The 24,193-nt window shown below is 51.7% G+C and overlaps 2 protein-coding genes across 3 annotated transcripts; one reads left to right on the top strand and one right to left on the bottom strand.

Annotated features, from left to right (window-relative positions):
- Positions 1–9,456: 9,456 nt before the first annotated feature.
- Positions 9,457–12,858, top strand: OAZ1 (ornithine decarboxylase antizyme 1; the record flags this gene model as incomplete). Its single annotated transcript, NM_001289795.2, is given in 5 exon segments — positions 9,457–9,611; positions 10,982–11,127; positions 11,551–11,723; positions 12,065–12,150; positions 12,308–12,858. Coding segments are annotated over 5 exon segments (684 nt in total). The 3' UTR covers positions 12,442–12,858.
- Positions 12,859–14,376: 1,518 nt separating this feature from the next.
- PEAK3 (PEAK family member 3) lies at positions 14,377–20,731 on the bottom strand. 2 transcript variants are annotated; one of them, XM_042250222.1, is made up of 4 exons: positions 20,648–20,731; positions 20,178–20,263; positions 18,769–19,307; positions 14,377–15,885 (listed from the first exon to the last, which is right to left on the bottom strand). In XM_042250222.1, exons 2-4 carry the CDS (start codon positions 20,257–20,259, stop codon positions 15,106–15,108), a joined length of 1,401 nt encoding a protein of 466 aa, XP_042106156.1. In that variant the 5' UTR covers positions 20,260–20,263; positions 20,648–20,731; the 3' UTR covers positions 14,377–15,105. The 2 variants fall into 2 exon arrangements, with proteins under 2 accessions (XP_042106156.1, XP_027826475.2); XM_027970674.2 differs by having other exon boundaries at positions 20,178–20,260.
- Between the last annotated feature and the right edge of the window lie 3,462 nt (positions 20,732–24,193).

Here is a 24,193-nt window from a genome sequence, read left to right as displayed (position 1 = left end):
AGAGGAAGAAATACACCTGGATTGTGGGAGTGGGATGCCATTAAATATTTCTATTGTAAAATACACATACCACAATCTGCTGTCTTGACCATTTCTAAGTCCACAGCTCAGTGGCATTAAGTACATTCACACTGTCCTGCAACCATCCCCACCATCATCTCCAGAACTTTCTCACCTTCCCAAACTGAAACTCTGTCCCCATGAAACTCTGACTCCTCATCCCTGGGGCTTGTCTGATGGCTCAGACAGGGAAAGAATCTGCCTTCAATGCAGGAGACCTGGGTTCAATCCCTAGGTCAAGAAGATCCCCTGGAGAAGGGAATGGCTACCCACTCTAGTATCCTTGCCTGGAGAATCCCATGGACAGAGGAACCTGGCAGGCTACAGTCCACAGGGTTGCAAAGAGTTGGACACAACTGAGCAACTAAGACTTTCACTACTACTACTTTCCCCATCTCCTCCCCCCAGCCCCTGGCCCCACCATATACTTCCTGTCTCTGGATCTGATTCCTCAAGGACCTCTTGTGAATGGGATCAGACAGTGTGTATTCTTCTGTATCTGGCTTCTCTTACTGAGCATCACGTCCTCAAAGTTCATCCATGTAGTCAGAATCTCCTTCCTTTTTAAGGCTGAGTAATACTCCACTTACATGTGGATGGACCTCATTGTGTTCATCCATCATCCATCCATGGACACTTGGGGTGTCTCCATCTTTTGGGTGGCATGCATCAAGCTGCTGTGAACACGGAGGTACAAATATCTCTTCCAGTCCCTGTGCTCAGTTCTTTCCCGGAGGCACCCAGGTCATATGGTGATTCTGTGTTCAGCCATCCAGACTTTCCCACAGCAGCTGCACCATTTTCCGTCCTTCGCAGCAGCCATGCTCAAGCTTCCAGTTTCTCTGCGTCCTCGCTGCCTCTTGCCATTTTAAATCTTTTTAATAACAGTCAGCTTAGTGGGTATGACGTGGCGTCTTGCTGTGGTGAGCCCTTCCTGCTTTTTTGAAGACAAAAATTTTTTTAATTATGTACTTATTTATATTAAATTTTTTTGTTTTTCTTGGCTGCACCTCTCAGCATGAGGGACCTTAGTTCCCCAGGCCAGGGATAGAACCCACACCACCTACAGTGGAAGCCAACAGTCTTAACTGCTGGACCACCAGGAAGTCCTGAGCCCCTCCTGCCTTAAGCCGTTTTGTTTCTGCAGCAGACCCCAGTCTTCCTGACTAACATAAACACAGCAGAAAGAAAATCTCCCCCAGGAGGAGACTTCCCAACCCCACATGCAAGCATTCGCATGCAGATCAAGGCAACAAGTGTTGCAAGACCTTTTTTTTATGATAATACTTCCTATCAGTGAGGCTGTGGCAAAGCAGGCCTTTGCCTCTGCCACTAGTGGGAGAGTAAATTCTTACAGCATTTCTAGAAGGTCTTAGGTAATAGCTGTTTGTTGCCCTAGAAATGCCACTTCTAGGAACTGATCCTAAGAAAATTATCTAGAATGTCACAAATATGTATACACTGAGGACCAAGACATCCTTTGTGTAATCACCACAAAACTGGAAACTCTGAGCTTCCCTGGTGGTACAGGAGACAGGAATCTGCCTGACAATGCAGGGGACACAGGTTCGATCCCTGGTCCGGGACGATTCCACACGCCTTAGAGCAACTAAGCCCCTGTGCCACAGCCACTGAGCCTGCCCTCCAGAGCCTGGGAGCCACAACTGCTGAAACCCGTGCGCTCTGGAGCCCATGCTCTGCAGCATGAGAAGCGCTGCAACGAGAAGACTGAGCATTGTAACTCGAGAGTAGCCCCCGCTCACCACAACCAGAGGAAGCCCACGCACAGCAGCAGACTCGGTGCAGCCAAAGGTAAACACATAAGCAACTGGAAATTCCAAAACAGACAAATACCAAGGAACTATTGTATAGCACCGGACTTCTCCAATGGCTCACGTGGTAAAGAATCTGCCTGCAGTACAGGAGACCCAGGTTCAATCCCTGGGTCAGGAAGAGCCCCTGGAGAAGGGTATGGCTACCCACTTCAGTATTCTTGCCTGGAGAATCCCATGGACAGAGGAGCTAGAGGGCTATAGTGCATGGAGTCACAAAGAGTCAGTCATGACCGAGTGACTTCCACTTCAGCCTTCACTGTATAGCATAGGGAGCTATATTCAATATCCTGTAATAACCTATATGGGAAAAGAATCTGAAAAAGAATGTATATATAAGTATGTGCGTGTGTGTGTGTAAAACTGATTCACTTTACTATACACTTGAAATTAACACAACATGGTAAATTAACTATACTTCAACTATATATATATATATATATATATATAGATGAGATAAAAAGTAGCCCAGAGTCTGAGATAAGCCTGCTCATCTCTGCCATCCCCCTCCAGCCCTCCAGTCCCTGGTGAGGGTGTTTTTATGGAGCTGGCATAATGCCAGGGTGCCTTGAGTTTTATCGCCAGTGACAGACGTGTGCGCGTGCGGATTTGTGGCCAAATCCAGCCTCTTCAGGCCGAGGCCTGGTTCTTGCCCAGGCCTGTGCGAGGCGTAGGGAAAAGTGGTTGTTTTTTGTTTACTTCCCTTTTCTGGCTGTTTGTTCAAGAGTCCAGAGGACTCTGAATGGTTCTGTGTGGAGCGTAAGCTCAGGAGAGTGGGCGGGGCTTGAACAGGCCACTGACCGAGGAGAAAGGCATTTAGCTTCTTTTCTGCTGACTTTTCAGCATTTGATGAAGAAACTTTTCCAACGGAGGGAACTTGACAGGGAAGGCCCTTATTGCCACTGCCCAGAGGCTATACAAGTTGTATTTTGCTGTGTTTGCTTTGTCCAGTTACCCATCTTGTTTAGTTGCTCGGTTGTGTCTGACTCTCTTCGATCATATAGTCTGGGGCCTGCCAGGTTCCTCCATCTATGGGATTTCCCAGACAAGAATACCAGAGTGGGCTGCCTTTTCCTTCTCTGGGGTGGGGGTGGGCGGGGGAGAGGCGATCTTCCTGAGGGATCCAATGCCAGTCTCCCGCATTGCAGGTGGATTCTTTATCACAGAGCCACCAGGGAAGCCCCTTACCCATCTTACTTTTTAAATTTTTTGGCCACACCATGCAGCTTTTGGGATCTTAGTTCCCCGAGTGATGGTTGACCGGTGCCAGTGAGTGTGGAAACCTAACCACTGGACTCGCCATACTGATTCTAGTGGGACCCTGGGCATGGGGCCTCCAACATCCATGTCTTCTCCTTTCCGTTCCTAGCAGCTCTGCTCTCACCACCTTCAGGAAGCCCTCCCTGATGCCCCTCTTTTCCTCCCTGCAGTCCAAGGGCCTTCACCTCTCACAGACTCCCTACCCCCAGTGAGGCACCTCCCTTCTGATTTCTTGCTTTTTCTTTTTTTGTCCTTTTAAAAAATTGTTTTGATTTTATTTTATTGAATTAGAGGACCCTGGAGGTCTACAGTCCATAGCATCGCAAAGTCAGACATGACTGAAACGACTTAGCAGGCACACACACATAGTTGATTTACAATATTGTGTTAATTTCCTCTGTACAGCAAAATGACTCAGTTATACTTACATGTACATTCTTCTTCACATTCATCTTCTCCCACTGTGTATATGTATTTATTTTTGGTGGTGCTGGGCCTTTCTTGCTGTGCAGGGCCTTTCTCTAGTTGTGGTGAGCGGAGGCTACCCTCTAGTTACTCGGTGCATGGCCTTCTCATTGTGGCGGCTTCTCTTGTTGCTGAGCACGGGCTCTAGAGCACAGACTCAGTAGCTGTGGTGCACGGGCTTAGCTTTCCTCCACATGTGGGATCTTCCTGGACCAGGGATTAAACCCATGTCCCCTGCACTGGAAGGCGGATTCTTTACCACTGAGCCACCAGGGAAGCCCTCTTTTTCATATTCTTTTCCATTACGGCTTATCATAGAACATTGAATATACTTTCCTGTGCTATATAGTAAGACCCTGTTGTTTATCCATTCTATGTATAAGATATAGGGACTTCCCTGGTAGTTCAGTGGTTAAGAATTCACTGGGCAACGTAGGAGATGTGGGTTTGATTGCTGGTCAGAGAACTAAAATCCCACATGCCTTGGGGCAACTAAGCCTGCTCACCACAAGCAGAGAATCTGTGAGCCTTGAAGAAAGATCTTGCATGCCACAACTAAGACCAGATAAAGCCAAATAAATAATACATGGAGCTAATATGTAGGCTGCATCTGCCAATCCTACACTGTCACTCCTTCCCTTCCCCACCTGGGTGTCCCCAGATTACATGAAGAAAGAAGGAGAAAGTGACAGTGGAGGAAGACTGGATGAGTCGGGGGACTCCTGTGATTGTCATGCTGGTGCCTGTCACTCCTGGCATCCAGTGGGTGGGGCCTGGGAGGCTGCTCCACAGCCCACAGCACCCAGGATGCCCCTAAAGTGGAGAGTGGGAATTCATTTCTCCCTCAAGAACTCCACCCTGGGACTTCCCTGGTGGTGCAGTGGCTAAGAATCTGCCTGCTGATGCAGGGGACGCAGATCTGGTCCCTGGTCCAGGAAGGTTCAACATGCTGAGGAGCAACTAAAGCCATGTGCCACAACTCCTAAAGCCTGCGCTCCAGGACCTGTGCTCTGCAACAAGAGAACTCACCGCAGGGAGAAGCCTGAGCAGCACAACTAGAGAGTAGCCCCCGCTCGCTGCAACTAGAGAAAAGCCTGCATGCAGCAAGAAAGACCCAGCTCAGACCAAACTTAAGTAATGATAATAATAGAACACCCAACCCTGACTGAGTTTCACGAGGGAGATGTGACAGCAAGCAACGTTTCTGGTGCTGGAAGAATCTGGGGGAGAGTTTGGTCCTATTCCATGTTTACCATCTTAGTGGCAGGTGCCTTGGTGCCCCTGATGGGCACCCACAGTGATAGAACAGAGGTATCATCTTGTACATCACTTCCACCTCCCCCACAGCAGGCTGAGGGAGCTGCCTCCAGAACCGGAGTACACTCTCCCCACCAGGATGACAGGACACTGCTCACATCTCTGCCCAGAGTTGGGAGCCCTCTGACACCCGGCTCCTCCATGGCCACTTTCCCAGACACATCCCACTGTAACCCTACAAGCACCCATTTTCCCCTCCACCCCTGCTTTTCTCCAAGCTGCTGCAGTTTTTCGTTTGTTTTTTTGCCAGTGTGTGCCCAGTCGCTCTGTCATGTCTGACTCTCTGTGATTTCATGGACTCCAGGTTCCTCTGTCCATGGGATTCTCCAGGCCAGAATGCTAGAGTGGGCTGCCATTTTCTCCTCCAGGGAATCTTCCTGACCCAGGGATCGAAACTTCGTCTCGAATCTCCTGCATTGCAGGCAGATTATTTTACCACTAGTACCACCTAGGAAGCCCAAACCAGGCTGTATTTTCGCCCCTTTCCATCCACGGTGATTCCGAATTAAAGCGTGCTTTGGCCTGCAAAGGCTTGGGGCCAGCCACTGAGGAAGGAAACTCCTGACCCCAAGTTTTGAATCCAGAGGCTCCCGATGGCTCCTTGTGGACAGCAGAGACCTGGACGACATCCCCTAGACCCTGGCCTGGCAGGTGAGAACTTCTTGGAGACACCTCCCTGACCAGGTTCTGTATGCTGGGGGCTCAGCTCGGAGCCTGGTTGCTGTCTGCCCTCAGTCATGGGGGGTAAACACAGCTCAACCCAACTGCCCACTGCCACGGGCAGTTCTGGATCCTGGCATTCTTAGCCCAGAATCGCTCATCTGTGTAACACACTAGAGAGTTGCCACGTGGCAAAGACCCAGATTTGGAAACCCAGAGGCTCTTCTGCCGCTGCTGCTGCTGCTAAGTCGCTTCAGTAGTGTCTGACTCTGTGCGACCCCATGGACTGCAGCCTACCAGGCTCCTCCATCCATGGGATTTTCCAGGCAAGAGTACTGGAGTGGGGTGCCATTGCCTTCTCCGAGAGGCTCTTCTAGCCTCAAGAAATCAGAGTCTAGGACTTCCCTGGTAGTCTAGTGGTTAAGAATCTGCCTGTCAATGCAGGGGACACCAGTTTGATCTCTGGTCTGGGAAGATCCCACACAGTGCGGGGCAACTAAGCCCATGAGCTACAACAACTGAATCTGCACACCCCAGAGCTCGTCTTGGCCACAAGAGAAGCCACCATAAATGAGAAGCCTGAGCATGGCAACTAGAGAAAGCCCTTGATAGCAACAAAGACCCAGTGCAGCCATAAATAAATAAATAACATTTTTTTAAAAAAAGAAAACTCTTTAAAAAAAGTTTAAATAATGACATACTGGCCCCACAAATAGTGAGGACCCTTAAGTGGTACCCTAAGATGGGTGATTTTCGTTTCTTGAATGTTGAGTTTTAAGCTAGCGTTTTCTCTCCTCTTTCACCTTCATCAAGAGGCTCTTTAGTTCTTCTTCGCTTTCTGCCATAAGGGTGGTGTCATCCTGCTTATCTGAAGTTATTGATATTTCTCCCAGCAATCTTGATTCCAGCTTGTGCTTCATCCAGCCCAGCATTTCACACGATGTACTCTGCATATAAGTTAAATAAGCAGGGTGACAATATACAGCCTTGACCTACTCTTTTCCCAATTTGGAACCAGCCCATTGTTCCACGTCCAGTTCTAACTGTTGCTTCTTGACCTGCATACAGGTTTCTCAGGAGGCAGATAAGGTGGTCAGACATTCCCATGTGTTTAAAAATTTTCTGCAGTTTGTTGTGATCCACACAAAGGCTTTGCTGTAGTCCATGAAGCAGAAGTGGATGTTTTTCTGGAACTCTCTTGCTTTTTCGATGTTGGCTTAAAACTCAACATTCAGAAAATAAAGATCATGACTGACATCCGGTCCCATCACTTCATGGCAAATAGATGGGGAAACAATGGAAACAGTGACAGACTTTATTTTGGGGGGCTCCCAAATCACTGCAGATGGTGACTGTAGCCATGAAATCAAAAGATGCTCGCTCCTTGGGAGAAAGCTATGACCAACCTAGACAGCATATTAAAAAGAAGAGACATTACTTTGCCAACAAAGGTCCATCTACTCAAAGCTATGGCTTTTCCAGTGGTCATGTATGGATATGAGAGTTGGACTATAAAGCAAGCTGAGTACCAAAGAACTGACACTTTTGAATTGTGGTGTTGGAGAAGACTCTTGAGAGTCCCTTGGATTGCAAGGAGATCAAACCAATCAATCCTCAAGGAAATCAACCTTGAATATTCATTGGAAGGACTGATGCTGAAGCTGAAGCTCCAATACTTTGGCCACCTGATACGAAGAACTGACTCACGGGAAAAGACCCTGATGCTGGGAAAGATTGAAGGTAGAAGGAGAAGACGACAACAGGGGGGAGATGGTTAGATCAATGACTTGATCACTGACTTGATGGACATGAGTTTGAGCAAGCTCCGGGAGTTGGTTATGGACAGGGAAGTCTGGTGTGCTGCAGTCCGTGGGGTTGCAAAGAGTTGGGCATGACTGAGTGACTGAACTGAACTAAGATGGGTGAGTGACAGCAAACCCTGGAAATAAAAGAAATATTGAAAGCAATTATAAAGTTAAGTACAAATTCATCTGCTTTTTGTCTTCACAATGTGACAATTCTAAACAATATCATTGATTAAATATTCTTCCCCTGAGAAATCTCTTCGGTTGGCCTAACACTTGTTATTATTACAGTCTTTGTTGAGTTTTACTTAAAAAAAAAGATTTTAAAAGAATTTATTTATTTATTTTTGGCTGTGCTGCGATTCATGGGGTTGCAGAGAGTCGGACATGACTGAGCGACTGAACTGAACTGAACTGAGGTCTTCATTGCTGCAAGCAGGCTTTTAAAAGATTCGGCAAGCCCGAGACTACTCTCTAGTTGAGGTGCACAGACTTCTCATTGTGGTGGCTTTTTTGTTTCGGAGCACAGGCTCTAGGGTGCACAGGCTTCAGTAGTTTTGGAGAGTAGGCTCAGTAGTTATAACACACGGGCTTAGTTGCCCTGTGGCATGTGGAATCTTTCCTGACTAGGGGTCAAACCCATGTCCCCTGCACTGGCAGGTGAATTCTTACCCAGTGGACCATCAGGGAAGTCCTAAGTAATTTTCGATGTGGACCACTTTTTAAAAGTCTTTATTGAGTTTATCCTTACATTGCTTCTGTTCTATGTGTTGGTTGTTTGGCCCTGAGGCATGTGGGCTCTTAACTACATGACCGGGGTTGGAACCTGTACCCTGTGCATTGGAAGGTGAAGCCTTAAGCACTGAACTGCCAGGGCAATTCCTCTGTTCAGTCTTAATAATTGTACATAGGGATGCTGAAAATTAGATGTTTGTATTACAAATGCTGTGTAAGTAAATAATAAAGTCTTCATTCAACAGAAAAGGGAATTTGAAAACACACAGGGACTCAGCCATATGCTTTGAAGAGTAAATTTCTATCAGTTTTGTATATCTCAAGATCCCTTTGTGGAAAGTTTTTGTCTCTAACCCCAATGGACACAGCACTGTAGATTGGAAATAAAAACGAGATAAAACTGAGAGTCAAGGATTGTAAAGACAAAGAAGCAAGTAGCTACTTCATTCCGTGTAACTCTTTGGAGACTCTATGTGTGCCTAAAACATAAAAACATGAAACAAAGTGGGGCCTGAAAGAATAATACTTTTGCTTGGGGCAAAATTTAATTCAAACGTGAAATATCTCTGTCATTTTATCCACAAGCAAAAGCATTTTTGCTGAAGTCCAAATGGTACATGAAATATTTTACTAAATTTGAATATTACCTTTACCATTTAAATTTCTTTTTTAACTGTAAATTGTTTCAACATGTGAAAGATAGGATCCAGGTAATCATTATTAAGATCGATAAATATCAGGTTACTAAAAATTATTCTTTCCTATAAGAGGACGGGGTGCTAGGACGCCTCCTCTAAATATCCGTGGCCTTTGTCGCCCAGAGCCGGCTCCAGGAGAAGGGACCCTGACTAGGGCGACGTGGACCACGGCGGAGACGTGGCCCGCGTAAGATTCCGACCCCACCCCCACCTCCACCCTAAAAGCCGGCGCAGAGGTGGGCCGCGGGTCGCTAGGCCCTGCTGCGGGGGGCGGGGCGAGGTGCGCGCGCCGCGCGTTCCCGACGCCACGGCTGCCCCGCCCCCTCCGCGCGTCCGCAGAGCTTGGCAACGGAACGGGGCGGGACCCGAAGCATTCTTCCAATCCAAGGCGCGGCCCCAACTCGTGTACCTCGCCGCTTGCCAATCAGACGCCGAGAGGGGCGGGCGCGCCTGGGTTTCCCTGTGGCTCCGCACCCTCGTGCGGCCGCGTTCCCGCGGCGTGGGGGCGTGGCCTGAGCGCGTTGTCTATAAAGGTGGGCGGCGACGGCGGCGCCATTTTGCGAACGGCGAGCAGCGGCGGCGGCGCGGAGAAGCGCAGCGGAGGTTTTGCTGGTTTCGGACCCCAGCGGCCGGATGGTGAAATCCTCCCTGCAGCGGATCCTCAACAGCCACTGCTTCGCCAGAGAGAAGGAAGGGGATAAACCCAGCGCCACCGTCCACGCCACCCGCACCATGCCGCTCCTTAGCCTGCACAGCCGCGGAGGCCGCAGCAGCGAGAGGTAAGCGCCCCGCCCCCGCCCGAAGCTTCCAGAAGCGGCGCCGCGCAGGCCCGCAGGGGGCAGGCCTCGGGGCGCCGCGGAAGTCCGGGGAGCGCGAGGTCCGCCCCTTTGTCGAGGCCACAATCGCACCGGGGGCGGGGTGGGGGCGGGTCGGGCCCGAAGCGGGCGGAGGGGCCTCTGATTGGATTGAGGGGCTTCCAGGGTACCTGGTCGAATTGAGGTGTGGGGCGGGGGGAAACACGGCGGTTTCCGTTTGGATTGGGGGAAGCTTCCAGGGTCCCTGGTTGGGTTTGGGAGACACCAGAGTTCACGGCCCGTTTTAGAGGCGCGGGGGTCGGGTTTGGGAGGCGGCTAAACTCGAGGGGCGAGGTCAGGCCCACGGGTCCGGGGAATGTAGACTTTGTGGGCGGACGAGCCCAGCGGAGTAGCCTTTCCCACGGGACGGCGGCCGCCCTGGCGATCTCTTTATAGCCCCGAGGACGCGCGGAGTCGGACAGCGCCACGTAGACGGCGCCCGGGGCCCTTATCAGGGTGAATGCCGGATCGCCCTTTCCACGGAGGACTGCTGTGCCAGGAGTGGTCGTAGCCAGGGACGGGGGTCCAGGGGGTCCGCGCTTGGCGCGGAGCGCGAGCTCTTTGATGAAGGGGACCCCGGATGGGAGCCGAGGAAAATGGAGGCGACTTTGGGGCTTGTTTACAATGCTCAGCAAATGGCTGCTGGCATTGCCGGCTGCGCGATTGTGAAAATCTCCCCCGGGGCCGAGGGCCCTTTGCCGAGATGACGCAACCGGAGGCCGCGGGGAGCGCGCGGGAGGGCGTCTCCGCGGGCCGGGCCTCGCAGCACCGGCGGGGGCGCTGATCGGGCCGCACGTCTCTGGGCGAGCGAAGGGACCGCCGCAGGGACAGTGTCTGCGGACGGACTGGTCAGATCCCTAAGGAAAGCCTGCTGGAGCTTCAGGTCGGCTGCAGACCGCACAGTGGGAAAGGGGAAGCTGGAGCGCTGGGCTTAGAAATGGGAAGTAGAACTTGACGCAGAATTGGGTGGGGCGGCACTTAGTGCCAGTCATGAGATGGGTAAAGGGCAAAAGCGCCCCCGCCCCCGGGGACGGGTGGGTCTTTAAGCAGCGTATCACCCGAGGCGTCTGGTTTGAATGGCCACTTGTTTCTGTGATTGTTTAGCTGCCCCGCCGCCCGATGTTGATTTTTGCGCTCAGTGTGAACATCGCCCTTGGAAAAGGGAGGCAGGGTCCCTGGTGGACTTGAGCTCTGGAAGGCCTTGACCTTCAGTTTGTCCATATTGGGACCCCAGGCCCTGTTGGCAAAGGCCGCGGGGTCTCCTCCCAGTGCTGCTCACCTGCTGTCTCCTCCAGTTCCAGGGTCTCCATCAACTGCTGTAGTAACCTGGGTCCAGGGCCTCGGTGGTGCTCCTGATGTCCCTCACCCACCCCTGAAGATCCCAGGTGGGCGAGGGAATAGTCAGAGGGATCACAATCTTTCAGCTAATTTATTTTACTCTGTAAGTATGCTCCTTCCTCTGGACTCCTGGGGACCTGAGCTGGGGGGGATGTGGTCAGACCCGCAGTGCCTGCCTCTCAGCAGACAGCAATCATCTGTGCACTTGTGCTGTGCTGGGAGCGCTCCTCCTGGTTTTACCCAGTGCTCTGAGCCCCAGATACAAGGAACAAAGGTGCGAGCCACTGCCCAGGCTTTGCCTGAACCTCTAGTCCTCGTTGGCAGCTCCTGATAGCACTTTAGCCTGGGGCGCTCTGTGGTCTTGGGCAGAGCTGCTCAGAGGCCTCAGTAGCCAACATCAGCAGTGGGTGGTGGTGTGTGAGAGGTCATTTTAGTGCTTTTCTGGGTTGTCAGGGTAGCCAAAGGAAAGATCCCCAACCTGTGAAGGTTGGTGTTTATGGTTGAATGTGATTTTTTTCCCCTGCAGGATAATCGGCTGAATGTAACAGAGGAACTAACGTCTAATAACAAGACGAGGATTTTTAATGTCCAGTCCAGGCTCACAGAGGCCAAACATATTAACTGGAGAGCGGTGCTGAGCAACAGCTGCCTCTACATCGAGATCCCTGGCGGCGCTCTGCCCGAGGGGAGCAAGGACAGGTGAGGGCCCGCCTGTGTGCAAGGAGGAAGGAAGCCTGAGTCAGAAGACAGATGGGTTGTTCATGTTCTGGAATGGGGGTTCCCCTTTGAGGCTGTGGACCAGCAGTTACCACCCAAGGGATGAGGGGAGGGGGTGTTACTGTTGGTCTCAGGTAGGTGGGGCCAGGGGCACCCCACAGTGTCTAGGAATGTCCCCTTGAGTGACCTGGCTCCAGTGTCAGCAGTGCTGGAGGTGACCCTGGATTAGACCTGGGAGAAATTGGGGTTCAGACAGAAGTGGAAGAATCAGGCTGGGGCCCCGGTGGGATATGGGCGGGCAGCTCCTGATGCTGGAACTTCAGCTTCGCAGTTCTTCTTGAGTTTGCTGAAGAGCAACTCCATGTTGACCACGTCTTCATTTGCTTCCACAAGAACCGCGATGATCGAGGTAGGTTGACTGCCTTCCCCAGATTCTCCAGGGGTGGGGGGCAGGCAAGGAGGTGGAGCTCATGGAGTCCAGGACTCAGGCCTTGGTCTCCAGACCTGAGCCCGGATTGTGGACAGGAGTTCTGACTTAATTGTCTCTCTTCGTGTCTCTTCTGCAGCCGCCTTGCTCCGTACCTTCAGCTTTTTGGGCTTTGAGATTGTGAGACCGGGGCATCCCCTTGTCCCCAAGAGACCTGACGCTTGCTTCATGGCCTACACGTTTGAGAGAGAGTCCTCGGGTGAGGAGGAGTAGTGTGACGACCCTGGGGCCACTCGGGCCTCAGTTGCAGTCCCTTGCGTGTGTGCTTTGCGCCGTGCCTGGTGCGGGTGGTGTGATCAACTGCGCTGACCAGCGTCAGCCCGCTCACCTGCTGGTTTGTCCGCATGTTGTAATTGTGCAAATAAACGCTCACTCCAAATTAGCCGTGTATTTCTTGAAGTTTAATATTGTGTTTGTGATACTGAAGTATTTGCTTTAATTCTAAATAAAAGTTTATATTTTACTTTTTTATTGCTGGTTTAAGATGATTCAGATTATCCTTGTACTTTGAGGAGTTTCTTATTTGAAAGTCTTTTTGGAACAGTCTTAGGTCTCTTAACTTGGAAAGATAGGTATTAATCTACCGTTCTATTGCTCTCAGAAATCCAAATAAAAGTGATTATCCCTCTTAAGACCTGTGTTGGCTTGATGGTGTTGATGGGCTCTGGGGCCAAGGGAATAGGGGCCTTGGGCTTGCCAGGGGCTGAGGGAGCTGCGCCAGCAAGAGTCGTGAGCCAGGTAAGGGCCTGGTGTCACCTTTGGCCACAGCCAGCTCAACCTGGAGCTCCACCTGGCTACCTCCATACCTCATCTTCCTGCTACCCGTGGGCAGGTGGTAGCCCTTCCCACCCTACCTGGCACTCCCCTTTCCCCAGATCCCTTCCCTGGGGTGACTGAGGCAGGCTGGAGTGGCCTGGTTCCAGGCTGAAGCTATTTACTGGGCCTTGAGAAGTGGAGCAGGGCCTGAGTGGGGCTTTCCTGGGGGGGAAGGGGAAGGAAGGGGTGGGTGTTTGGCCGTGGGCATCCTCAGCCCTCTTATGTTGTCTTGCTGGGGAGGGAGCTTTGCTGGTGGGTGTTCTGGCCAGAGCAGAGGTGGAGTCTGAAGCAGTCAGAAGGCAGACTTCATTGGTTGGGGTGCTGTGCTTAGTTGCCCAGTTGTCATGGGGTACATCTCTGTGACCCCATGGGAGACTCTCTGTTAGGCTTTTCTGTCCATAGGGATTCTCCAGGCAAGAATACTGGAGTAGGTTGCCATGCCCTTCTCCAAGGGATTTTCCCCACCCAGGGACTGAACCGAGGTTCCCCACATTGTGGGCAGATTCTTTACCATCTGAGCCACCAGAGAAGAGTGGAGGTAAGTGGGTGGCTGAAGGCCGAAGACAGCAGTCCTGCAGTGCCACCTGCTGGCTGCATCTGGGGTTGTGCCCTGCAGATTGACAAATAGGTTGCAAAGCAGGTATCTTAAAGGAGTTCAGAGGGATTCAAGTATATCTGGGGGTTGGGTGGGATATTTGGTTACCTGATTGACGATGGAGAGAGGGCTGGACATACTCCAGTCTGTGTGGGTAGGGCATGGGCAGAGAAAGGGCTTTGGGATTGGGGTGCTGGAGGATGTACAGGAGTCTGAAGCAGAGCATAGTGGGGAGGTATATCAGCATAATAATGGGTAAGGTCTGGAGGCTAGATAGCGCCTACATAGAAAGGTGATGTGGCAGGAGAGGGCCGGACAGCATGCAGAGCCTCTAGATGAACCCCTTGTGTTTTGAAGGTACTAGGGAGCCATGGGGGAGGTTTGAGCAGGAGAGGGACGGAGTCATACCTGGGGGTTAGAAAGTTCCCCCCAGCATCGCCATGGCTGGTGAAGGGGCATGACTGGAGATCCCAGACAAGGGCATTGACACCCCTCAGGGCTCCTGTATCTACTTTTCAGAGGTATAAACAGACTTCCTCCTCATCCTCTCCCTCAGGTTCCTGATGAGTCTGTAAACAACTTTGTTTATTCTATCATTCTGTGCTATTAAACACTTGCTGTGTGTTAAGTATGGGCAGGGCCTCAGAACTCAACCTGATGGGTGAGATGAACAGGTGACAAAGAGATAAACAAATGCAGGTGGTTCAAGTGCTTTGGTGGGAAGCAGGGCCAGGAGCTGGAGAGGGCCCAGGAGGGTCAACTTTATTTGCTTAAAAGAGGTGAGATTCAGCAAGTCCGGCAGAGGAAACAGCCAGTGCAAAGACTTGGTGGCTGGACAGAATTTAGTGTCACAGAGGGGAGCAAGGAGGCCACAGTGGGTGGAGGGAGTTGGGGGGTGGGCATGGGAACCAGGGGAGCATGTGGGCAGGTGAGCTCAGACCCTGCTGGGGTGGGCTGGCTGTCTCAGGTTCCAGAAACCTCTCTCCCCATGGAAGCCCCCAGCAGTTCTTGACAAGTTGTTGACAGTTCACACCACCAGCCTCAGCGCAAGGGCAGGCTCCAGGGCCTTTGGGAGGAGTGTCCCCATTGCCATGGACACAGTGACCATGAGACCATAGTACCGCAAGGGCACCTGGTTTCTACTGGAAGGTGGTGGGAGGGGTTCCAATCACTGGGAGAGGCATGAACTGGCAGTGGTTGCACACCCGGATGGGCTGCTCTGAAAGCGTCTACGAGCACTGGCCATTAGGTTCCAGCCCTGGAAGGGGGCAACTGCATTCTTGGGGGTAGTAGGGGGGATTGGGCCTAATTTTCCAACTGCATTCTCTGCTGTCCTGTTGGTCCCTTCTGAAAAGGGGCATCCACCCTATGATGGATTCACTAGCCACCAGTTCCAGCCCTGGGAGGTTGAGGGGGGCCTGCCACTTGGAGGGGCCCTGGAACAGGTGCGTCACTCACGGGCAGGGTCAGTCCCACAGCAGACTGAGGGCGAGGTCCACTGAGGCTGCTGTGGCCTCCGTCAGGTATTCACAGCAGAGCCAGTCCTCCAGACCGGGTACCTCCCCACCCACGGCCCGCTCAGCCAGGTGCAGGACCAGCATGGTTCGGCGCACCCGCAGCCAGGACCCCAGTGGGGCTCCGTGGCTGCGCAGCTCTGGTCCAGGCCCCCAGAGCAGCGCCTGCAGTGCGCTGCGTGTCCGGGCCGCTGACGGCCACACACGGGTCAGCTGGGCCGCCAGGCGCTCCAGGCCTGTGGCCACGGGTGTGGCCAAGGGCACTCCCGGGCCAAGCAGCTCTCGGAACAGGCGGCCCAGCTGCCGTGCGTGGATGCCAGGGGTGCCGGGAGGCCGCGGGCGAACGTGTCCGAAGTCCGCCAGCAGCAGGCGTGGGGGCCCAGTGGCCATGCAGCCCCGAGGCGCCACCAGCAGTAGGTTCTCCAGCCGAAGCTCGGCCAGGGCCGCGCCCTGTGCCTCCAGGCGCTCTAGGGCGGCGCTCAGCTGCAGCAGTAGCAGGGCCACGGTCTTCGTGAACTCCTCCGGTGGCTGAGCACCTGCCTCCACAAGCCACTGGGCCACAGTGAGCTCTGGCACCTCAGCCACCAGCGCCACGCAGCCACTCCAGGGCGCCTCAGGCAGTGCACCCTCGGGCAACAGGCCACACAGCCCCTGGAGGTTGAAATGTGGGAGCAGAGAGACCTGTAGCTCCAGGCCCCAGGGGTGGGGCTCCTCAGCTCCTGGCTTGGGCACCTGTGGGACAGAGGGGGCCTTCAGAGCCTGACCACTGAGCCCCTCCACCCTGAAAACCAGCATAGCTTGCCTAGAGGCTCTACCTGTTCTGAAACCTTCCCACCCACCACAACTTGCCCCACTATCACTGATCACTCCAGAAGCAAGGTTCTTGTTAATTCAGATATTATTCACCAACATGATTTAAGGAAAACCACCTGGGAGGATGGTGCTATGGGTCCTCCCTGGTAGCTCAGATGGTAAAGAATCTGCCTGCAATGCGGGAGACTCAGGTTTGATACCTGGGTCAGGGAAGATTCCCTGGAGAATGGAATGGCTACCCACTCCAGTATTCTTGTCTGGAGATTCCCATGGACAGAGGAGCCTGGTGGGCTACAGTCCATGGGTTTTCAAAGAGTCAAACACGACTGAGTGACTAACACTAACAGTACACCAGGGAGGAGGTGTTTAAGGGTTAAAGTTTCCAGCCTGCCAAAGGGTGTCCATCATTTGTGCTTGCCACTTGGTAAGGAGGAAGATGACAGCAAAGGTGCTGGAGCACAGACCACAGTGTAATTCAAAATTTCCAGTAGCCATGTTTTAAAAAGTGAAAAGAAACAGGTGAAAGTAACTTTCTTTCTTCTCCCTCTTCTTTTTAATATTCACTAGTTTAATTTTTTAGATTCTACATATAATTGAAAACATACAGGATTTGTCTTTTGTTTCACTAAGTATAATACCCTCTTGTGGTATTGGAGAAGACTCTTGAGAGTCCCTTGGACAGCAAGATCAAACCAGTCAATCCTAAAGGAAATCAATCCTGAATATTCATTGAAAGGATTGATGCTGATGCTGAAGCTCCAATACCTTGGCCAACCTGATTCGAAGAACTGACTCATGAAAAAGACCCTGATGCTGGGAAAGATTAAAGGCAGGAGGAGAAGGAGACGACAGAGGATGAGATGGTTGGATGGCATCACTGACTTGGTGGATATGAGTGTGAGCAAGCTCCAGGAGTTGGTGACGAACAGGGAAGTCTGGCATGATGTAGTTCACGGATGGGGTCACAAAGAGTCAGACACAACTGAGCGACTGAACTGAACTGATAATACCCTCCAGGTTCATCTATGTTGCAAATGGCAAAATTATATTCTTTTTTATGGCAGATTAGTAGTTGTCCATTGTTTTATCTATTCCACATCTTCTGTTGATGGACAGTTAGGTTGCTTCCATGTCTTGGCTATTGTAAACAATGTTGCTGTGAACATTGGGGGCACATATATATTTTCTAATGAGTGTGTTTTTTTCAGGATTAGAGTTGTTGGATTATATGCAGTTCTATTTTTAGTTTTCTGAGGAACTTCTAAACTGTTTTCCACAGTGGCTACATCATTTTACATTCCCACCAGCAGTGTACAGGATTCTCTTTTCTCCACATCCTTGCCAACATTTGTTATCTGTGGTCTTTTTGATGATGGTCATTCTGACAGGTGTGAGGTGATACCTCCTTATGGTGTTGCTTTATATTTCTCTGATTAGTGATGTTGAGCATCTTTTCATTTGCTTGTTGACTGTCTGTATGTTTTCTTTGGAAAAATGTCTCTTCAGGTCTTCTGCCTAATTTTTTAATTAGCTTTTTTTTTTAATTGAGTTGTATGAGCTTGAAAATAACTTTCATAATCTATTTTATTTAATCCAACATACCCAGAATATTCTCATTCAACAGGTCATCAATGAAAAAAATATCAGTGAGATGTTTTTACACGATTGTTATTGATACTAAATCTTTGAGACCTGGTGTATATTTGGCACTCAGAGCACATCTCAGTCAGTACCAGCCCCATTTCAAGTGCTCAGAAGTCGCCCATGGCCAGCAGCTGCAGTACTGGTCAGCAAAGCTCCTTCTAGAAAGTAGGAGAACATCAACTCCGGAGATTACATTTGAATCACTCTGGGACAGGGGTTAAAAAGCACAGGTGCTGAGGTGGGGCACTGGGAGTGTGTATTTTAAAAATAAAGACTTCTCTGGTGGTCCAGTGGTGAGGACTCCAAGCTTCCAGTGCGGGTTCAGTTCCTGGTTGGGGAACTAAGATCCCCCATGCCATGTGGCACGGCCAAAAAAACCCCAGAACAACCAACACAACAACTCCCCAGGGGCCTGTGAGATGGAATCAGGATCAAGCTGTCAACAAAAGAACTCACAGCTAGCAACAACTTACTCCCTCCACACTCCCATCTGTAAAATGGGTTCATAATAGCACAATCTGTCAAATGGATGCGGTTCCTCCAAAATGGTGACGTGTCTGACTCTTGGTGGTCACACTTATTTGACCGGAATCTTTTTTTTTTTTTCCCCCTTGGTGATGCATAAAACAGAAGCACCTTATAATAAAATATGGTAATGCTTGCATGAGGATTAGCTGAATGAAAGTGTTTAAATCTCATTAGAACAGCAAGCACAGGACACGAAGGAACAGCGCTCAGTACATTTTGTTGAAGATGTTGATGATGGAAAGTGGTATCTATCAGCTGACAGTGGTCAGAATTTACTGAGGAGTGAGTTCAAAGGCAGACTACTGGGGACTTCCCAAGAGGTCCAGTGTTCAAGACTCCTAGCTTCTACTACAGGGGGTGCGGGTTCAATCCCTGGTTGGGGAACTAAGATCCCACATGCCCCGTGGCAGGAAATTTAAAAAAGCAGACTCCTGAGTCCCAGAGAGGCTTGGGGAGATTTTAACAAGACTCCCAGGTGACTCGAATGTAGGTGGCCCCACACCTTAGAAACGTGATTCCTAGGACTGACGGTGTTAGTTGCAAAATAAGCAATTAGGCCCGAGAAGAAAGGGTTATGCCTTGGAGGGGAAACTGGGGAAACCTCCAAGGGGCGGGGCGGGCAGAGCTCACCTTGGCAGCCAGGAGGTGCCACGCCTCCTCATGCACGCGCACCAGGCGGTAGTAGAGGGCGTCCCCGCTCTCTACACAGGGCGAGCTGTCCAGGAGGCGGAAGCCGTGGTCTGGCCGGCAGGGGCCCGGGCGGCCCCCCAGAAGCCGGGTGTGCAGCCGGGCGTGCACGGCGCGGAGACCCTCCAGCTGCCGGGCCTCCAGAGCTGCGTGCACGGCCTCCGGGTGGTGCAAATCTTGGAGGGAGAGGCCCAGTTCCGTGTCCAGCGAGCTGAAGGGCGGCTCTGCAGGCGACTGGGCTGACCCCGCCCTGTCGTCGCCTGCCTGGCTCTCATCCACACTGCGGGACCCCACAAGGGGCTTCCGAGGCGGCCTTGCTCGAGTGAGGCTGGGGCTGGAGGCTTTGTGGGTGGGCAGCGAGTGGGTCCTGGTGAGGGTCTTCTTGGGCAGGGGTGGGGGCAGGGGCTGCGGGTCAGTCGCGGGGGGCTCAGATGTCCGTGGGCGGCAGGCCTTGGAGGGCAGCAGGTGGGTGCGGACCTCACCTGGACGGGGGGAAGCAGTGGGGGAAGGGCGTGAGGACAGGGGGAGTGGATGCCCAGGACTCTACCCTAGGTGGTAATTCCTGCCTCTCTAAAACGGAAAAAATGGGGACTTCTCTCGTGGTGCAGTGGTTAAGACTCCGTGTTGCCCCTGCAGGGGGCGCTGGTTCCATCCCTGAGCAGGGAGATAAGATCCCACATGCCACGGAAGTGGGGTGGGGTACCCCAAAAAACTTTTTTGACTGGAAAAAAATAGGGAGTTCCTAGGTGGTCCAGCAGTTAGGACTCAGCGCTCTCACTGCTGGGGCCGGGGTTCAATCCCTGGTCAGGGAACTGAGATCCCACAAAACCGCACTGCACCGCCAAAAAAAGAAGATACCAACGCTCAACTACCTTGTGCCCTACGAGTTAAGGATGCCATCTCCAATTTGCAAATAAGGAAACAATGCTTCAGAGGAGTGACAAGTCAGTGGCAGAGAAACATCCGGCCCCCACTTTCCTGTGTGGTTCTGGGCAGGTGACTGAGCCTCTCTGAGCTCGTTTCCTCATTTTTAGAAGCTGGCGATCCAGCTTTTTTTTAGAAAAAAAACCAAAGAGTTTTATTAAAATATTTAAAAAGCTGCTATAGGGGACTTCCCTGGTGGTCCAGTGGCTAAGACTCTGCTCCCAATGCAGGGGGCCCAGAACTAGCCAGGGAACTAGCTCCCACATGTCGCAAATACAACCCAGCACAACCAAATAAATAAGTATTTTTAAAAAGCTGCTATAATTGAGTTAAATGATTCAGTTAATGAAAGACCCAACCTTCCTGTTCTGGCTGCCTTACTGGCCACCTGTCCCACCGCCCACCCAGGACCCCTCCCAGGCTCTCACCAAGGTTGCTGTAGGTGTGCTGTGCTGAACAGGTGGGGGTGTTGGCCCCAGGCATCTTGGTGGGTGGCTCCAGGTTGCTCATGCTGCTGGGGGAAGATCAGAGTGGATGGCATGTGTGTGAGGGCCCTCCCTGCTGTGTGGCCCTTGGGAGGGTTGCTTGACCTCTCTGGGTGAATGTCGCCCATCAACCTTTCAGGGCTACAGGAAGGAACTTGTACTCTTGTGATAGAGACGAAATGTCCAGCTGGGAGGGCAAGGCATCTAGGGGGCAGGGGTAGCATCTGGGGGCCGGTGACAATACCCAAAGACCAGTACTTAGGCCTTGTCTGCAGAGCTCAGCCCCCTCAAGCGGTTACCAACAGCAGCCTGACCCCTAGCCCTGCCCCACCTAGATTCTAGGTCACCCCAGCCTTGAAAAGTGGCTTCTTCCTCCCAGCCCCAACCTCAGCCCCCCTCCAGGAGCGCCCTACCTTCAGGACTGGCTTGACCTCGGGGCAGGAGGCCCTTGAGGACCAACTCCCAATAGCTGCAGCTCCTGGCCTCCCGGACTGTCTGACCCGGTCCCTGCAGTGAACCGGAAACGCCAGGGCAACTGTTAGACCACAGGCCCAGACGGGAGGGGGCCTTTCTGCAGTACTTCCCCATGAAGGCTGATGGGCTCCAGGGCTGCAAGCTGATGGGAGGAGAAGGGAAGACGGGCCGAGGTCCCGAAAGTTACACAAGATGGGCGGCCGAGAGGATCGAGCCCTGAGAGGTTGGGGGGAATCGAGGCTTTTAAGACTCCCCCACCTTTGGGGAAGCAGGGAACCTCAGAAGTGAAGGTTCAAGGAGAAATTCAGCCAGGTGACCTTTCCTCTGTGGTTTTCACTTCCTCCGAAGCCACTTCCCCTTCTTCAGGATCATCTGAGAAGCCCCCAGAACGCATGCCCCCACTCCCCACCCATCCCAGGACCCTTGGCACGTAGTGCTCCATTTGAGCCCCAGTTCTGTGACTTGCTCTGTGACTTTGGGCCAGTTACCACTCCTTCCGTGTTCCAGCAAATACAGAAAAATGGCTCCTGTTTGCTGTCTCCAGCCACACTAGTTGGATTTGTTTTTTTAATTTAATCAACTCACTTCCCTTTCCCTCCACTACCTTAATGCATTGATTTAGAAAAAGAGATTTGATAATAGAATTACCATACATGGAAAATCAAGAAATGGTGAAAATCCAGGGAAAGCCAGACAGTGTGAAATTTTAGCTTAAGTACATGCTGTCTAAACTGTCTGGGGGCCTGAGGCTTACCTTACCTGCAAGGAGGCGTGAGTGGCCATCTCTCTGAAACCCAGCCTCTTCCCCTCTGTAGAGGAAGAACCAAGAAGTCACTGCAGTTGAGAAGATGCAAAGACATTTTTGTTTTGTAGTCTGAGCATCTTCCATGCTGAGTTTCTCCTGCCCCATCTCATTTCCCTTAGAGGGCTGGAGTCCACGAAAGGTCACACAGCAGGTCCAGGATGGGCTGAGAGGTCTACAGGCTGTTACTGGGTGCCCCCTGGGTGTGGGGAAGGAGAGAAATCCATCTCATGGAGTCCCCCACATTTTGGGCCGCTCTGACTTGCTGACCCTCAGCATTTCCAGTGTGAGGGTCCGTAACTTGATTCAACATTTTTTCTGTACTGGCACTCAGCTTCTGTAATTCACAGAATGGATATTCTCTGTCTTTAATCCATGGGGCAGCCTGTGATTTGGGTGGATTTCAGAATCATGCAGTGGGAGGACCGTGAGCTTGCGGAAGGGTCTGTGAATTATGCTGGACAAGGATTCCACAAATCCCAGACTGTTTCAGGCGGATCAGAAGGGACCAGGGGTACTGAGGAAATGGCCTCCTCACTGCCCAAACCCCTGCTGATTACCAATTCTTATTCTTCTCTTCATAAGACCCTGGGGCGGGGGGGAGGGGTAGTTACCCAGCCAGGCTATGGCTCCAATCCAGGATTAATTAGGGTGAGGCAAGCAAGACACTCACTTCAGGCACAGAATTTAAGGTGATGCCAACAAAACAAAACACCCCAGTAATCAAGATAAATAACATTTTTGCTGTTGCTGTTCGTTACTAAGTCGGGTCTGACTCTTTGCAACCCCATGGACTGCAGCACGCCAGGTTTCCCTGTCCTTCACTATCTCCCTGATGTTGCTCAGATTCATGTCCATTGAGTTGGTGATGCTATCTAAACATCTTGTCCTGTCACTTCCTTCTCCTCCTGCCTTCAGTCTTTCCCAGCATCAGGGTCTTTTCCAATGAGTCTGCTCTTCCCATCAGGTGGCCAAAGTATTGGAGCTTCGGCTTCTGCAGCGGTCCTTCCAATGAATATTCAGGGTTGATTTCCTTTAGGATTGCCTGGTTTGACCTCTGTGTTGTCCAAGGGACTCTCAACAATCTTCTTCAGCACCACAATTCAAAGGCATAAGTTCTTTGGTGCTCAGCCTTCTTTATGGTCCAGCTCTCACATCCATACATGACTACTGGAAAAACCATAGCTTTGACTATAGGCACTTTTGTTGGCAGAGTGATGTCTTAAATAACATTGTAATATAATATTAAAAAAAACTTATTTGCAAACTGTGGCCCTTGGGCTGGTGGCTGTTTTTGTAAATAAAGTTTTGTTGGAATGAGGGCCAGCATTAGGGTGTGGGGAGTGAGGCAGGGTCATGCCAAGGCAGAGTGGATCTTTATTTAAAAGGTTGGTATTCTATCCATTGTGGACTTGGGGCATGAATTGATTCCATTTGTTGATTATTGATCTTTCAAAAAACTTCTTTTTATTTTTAAATTTTACTTGGCTGAGTCAGGTCTTAGTTGCAGCACATGGATCTTTATCGCTTGATGGTGGGTCTTTTCTTGGGGCTCATGGACTCTCTAGTTGTGATGTTCACGTTCAATAGTCTCTGAGTTCAGGCTTAGCTACCCTGTGGCATGTGGGATTTTAGTTCCCTGACCAGGGATGGAACCTGCATCCCCTGCATTGCAAGGTAGATTCTTAACCACTGAACCACCAGGGAAAGCCCTAGACTACTGATCTTGATGACTGAGATCTGGGCACCCCCTTAAATTTTATGCTCAGGGTCAGTGCCTCACTCGCCTCACCCTGGGGTCGGGTAGGGGAAGGCCGGCAGAGGGGCCAGGGTAGAACAAGCAGTGACATCCCCGGGGACTTCTCCACTCAGGACAGGCAGGGCTGAGGGGAGCTAGTGTCTGGGACCGCCTCAAGATGGCCCCCCGTTGGAGTGGGTAGGGGGCTGCATGGTGAAGGAGAGCAGTCGCCTGCTAACATCTGTTCAGCACCCGAACATGCCCAGCACCCTGTCGAGCCCCAGCGGACAGTCCTCCCCTTCAGCCTAGAAATCGGGAATGCCTGCCTCAGCTCACCCTCAGACGTGACCTCCGTGTGTGTGACCCCTGCAGTGGCCCCGTCTGGCTACCCCAGCTCGGGGTCAGGCCCTCTGCAGATCTTAAAGCTGTTCTTTTATTTGAAGAGTATTTTTGGAGCACTGCGGGAGCTGAGGCCAAGCTCCCTGCATCCCTGGCATTACCCAGAGCAGGGTTCCCAATGCCAGATGCTCCCAAATTTTCCATGACTTGGCATTTCTGAGAAAAATGCCTCAGTTTTGGTGGCAGGCAGGGTTACAGTCCCCAAAGGCGTCCATCTCCAGGACCTGTGAAAATGTTATGTGGCATGACAGGGGGAAATGAAGGTTGCAGATTAGATGAGGATGAGTGACCCTGGATTCCTCGGGGGTCCTTATAAGAGGGAGGGGGAGGGTCAGAGGCAGAGAGAGACGGGAGATGCTGTGTTGTTGGCTGTGAGGATGGAGGAAGAGGCTGTGAGCCAGGGATGCGGTGCCTCTAGAAGCTGGAAAAGGCAGGAGCCTCTGCAAGGAACCAACTCCAATCCATTTTAGACTTCTGAGCCCCAGAGCTGTTGAATGACGAATCTCGGTTGTTGTAAGCCATTAAGTTTTGTTACAGCGGCTGTAG

Source organism: Ovis aries, chromosome 5, assembly GCF_016772045.2.
Source record: "Ovis aries strain OAR_USU_Benz2616 breed Rambouillet chromosome 5, ARS-UI_Ramb_v3.0, whole genome shotgun sequence".
NCBI classification, from domain to species: Eukaryota; Metazoa; Chordata; class Mammalia; order Artiodactyla; family Bovidae; genus Ovis; species Ovis aries.
The sequence above is the reverse complement of the archived record's forward strand: the minus strand, read 5'-3'. Positions and strand labels throughout refer to the sequence as shown.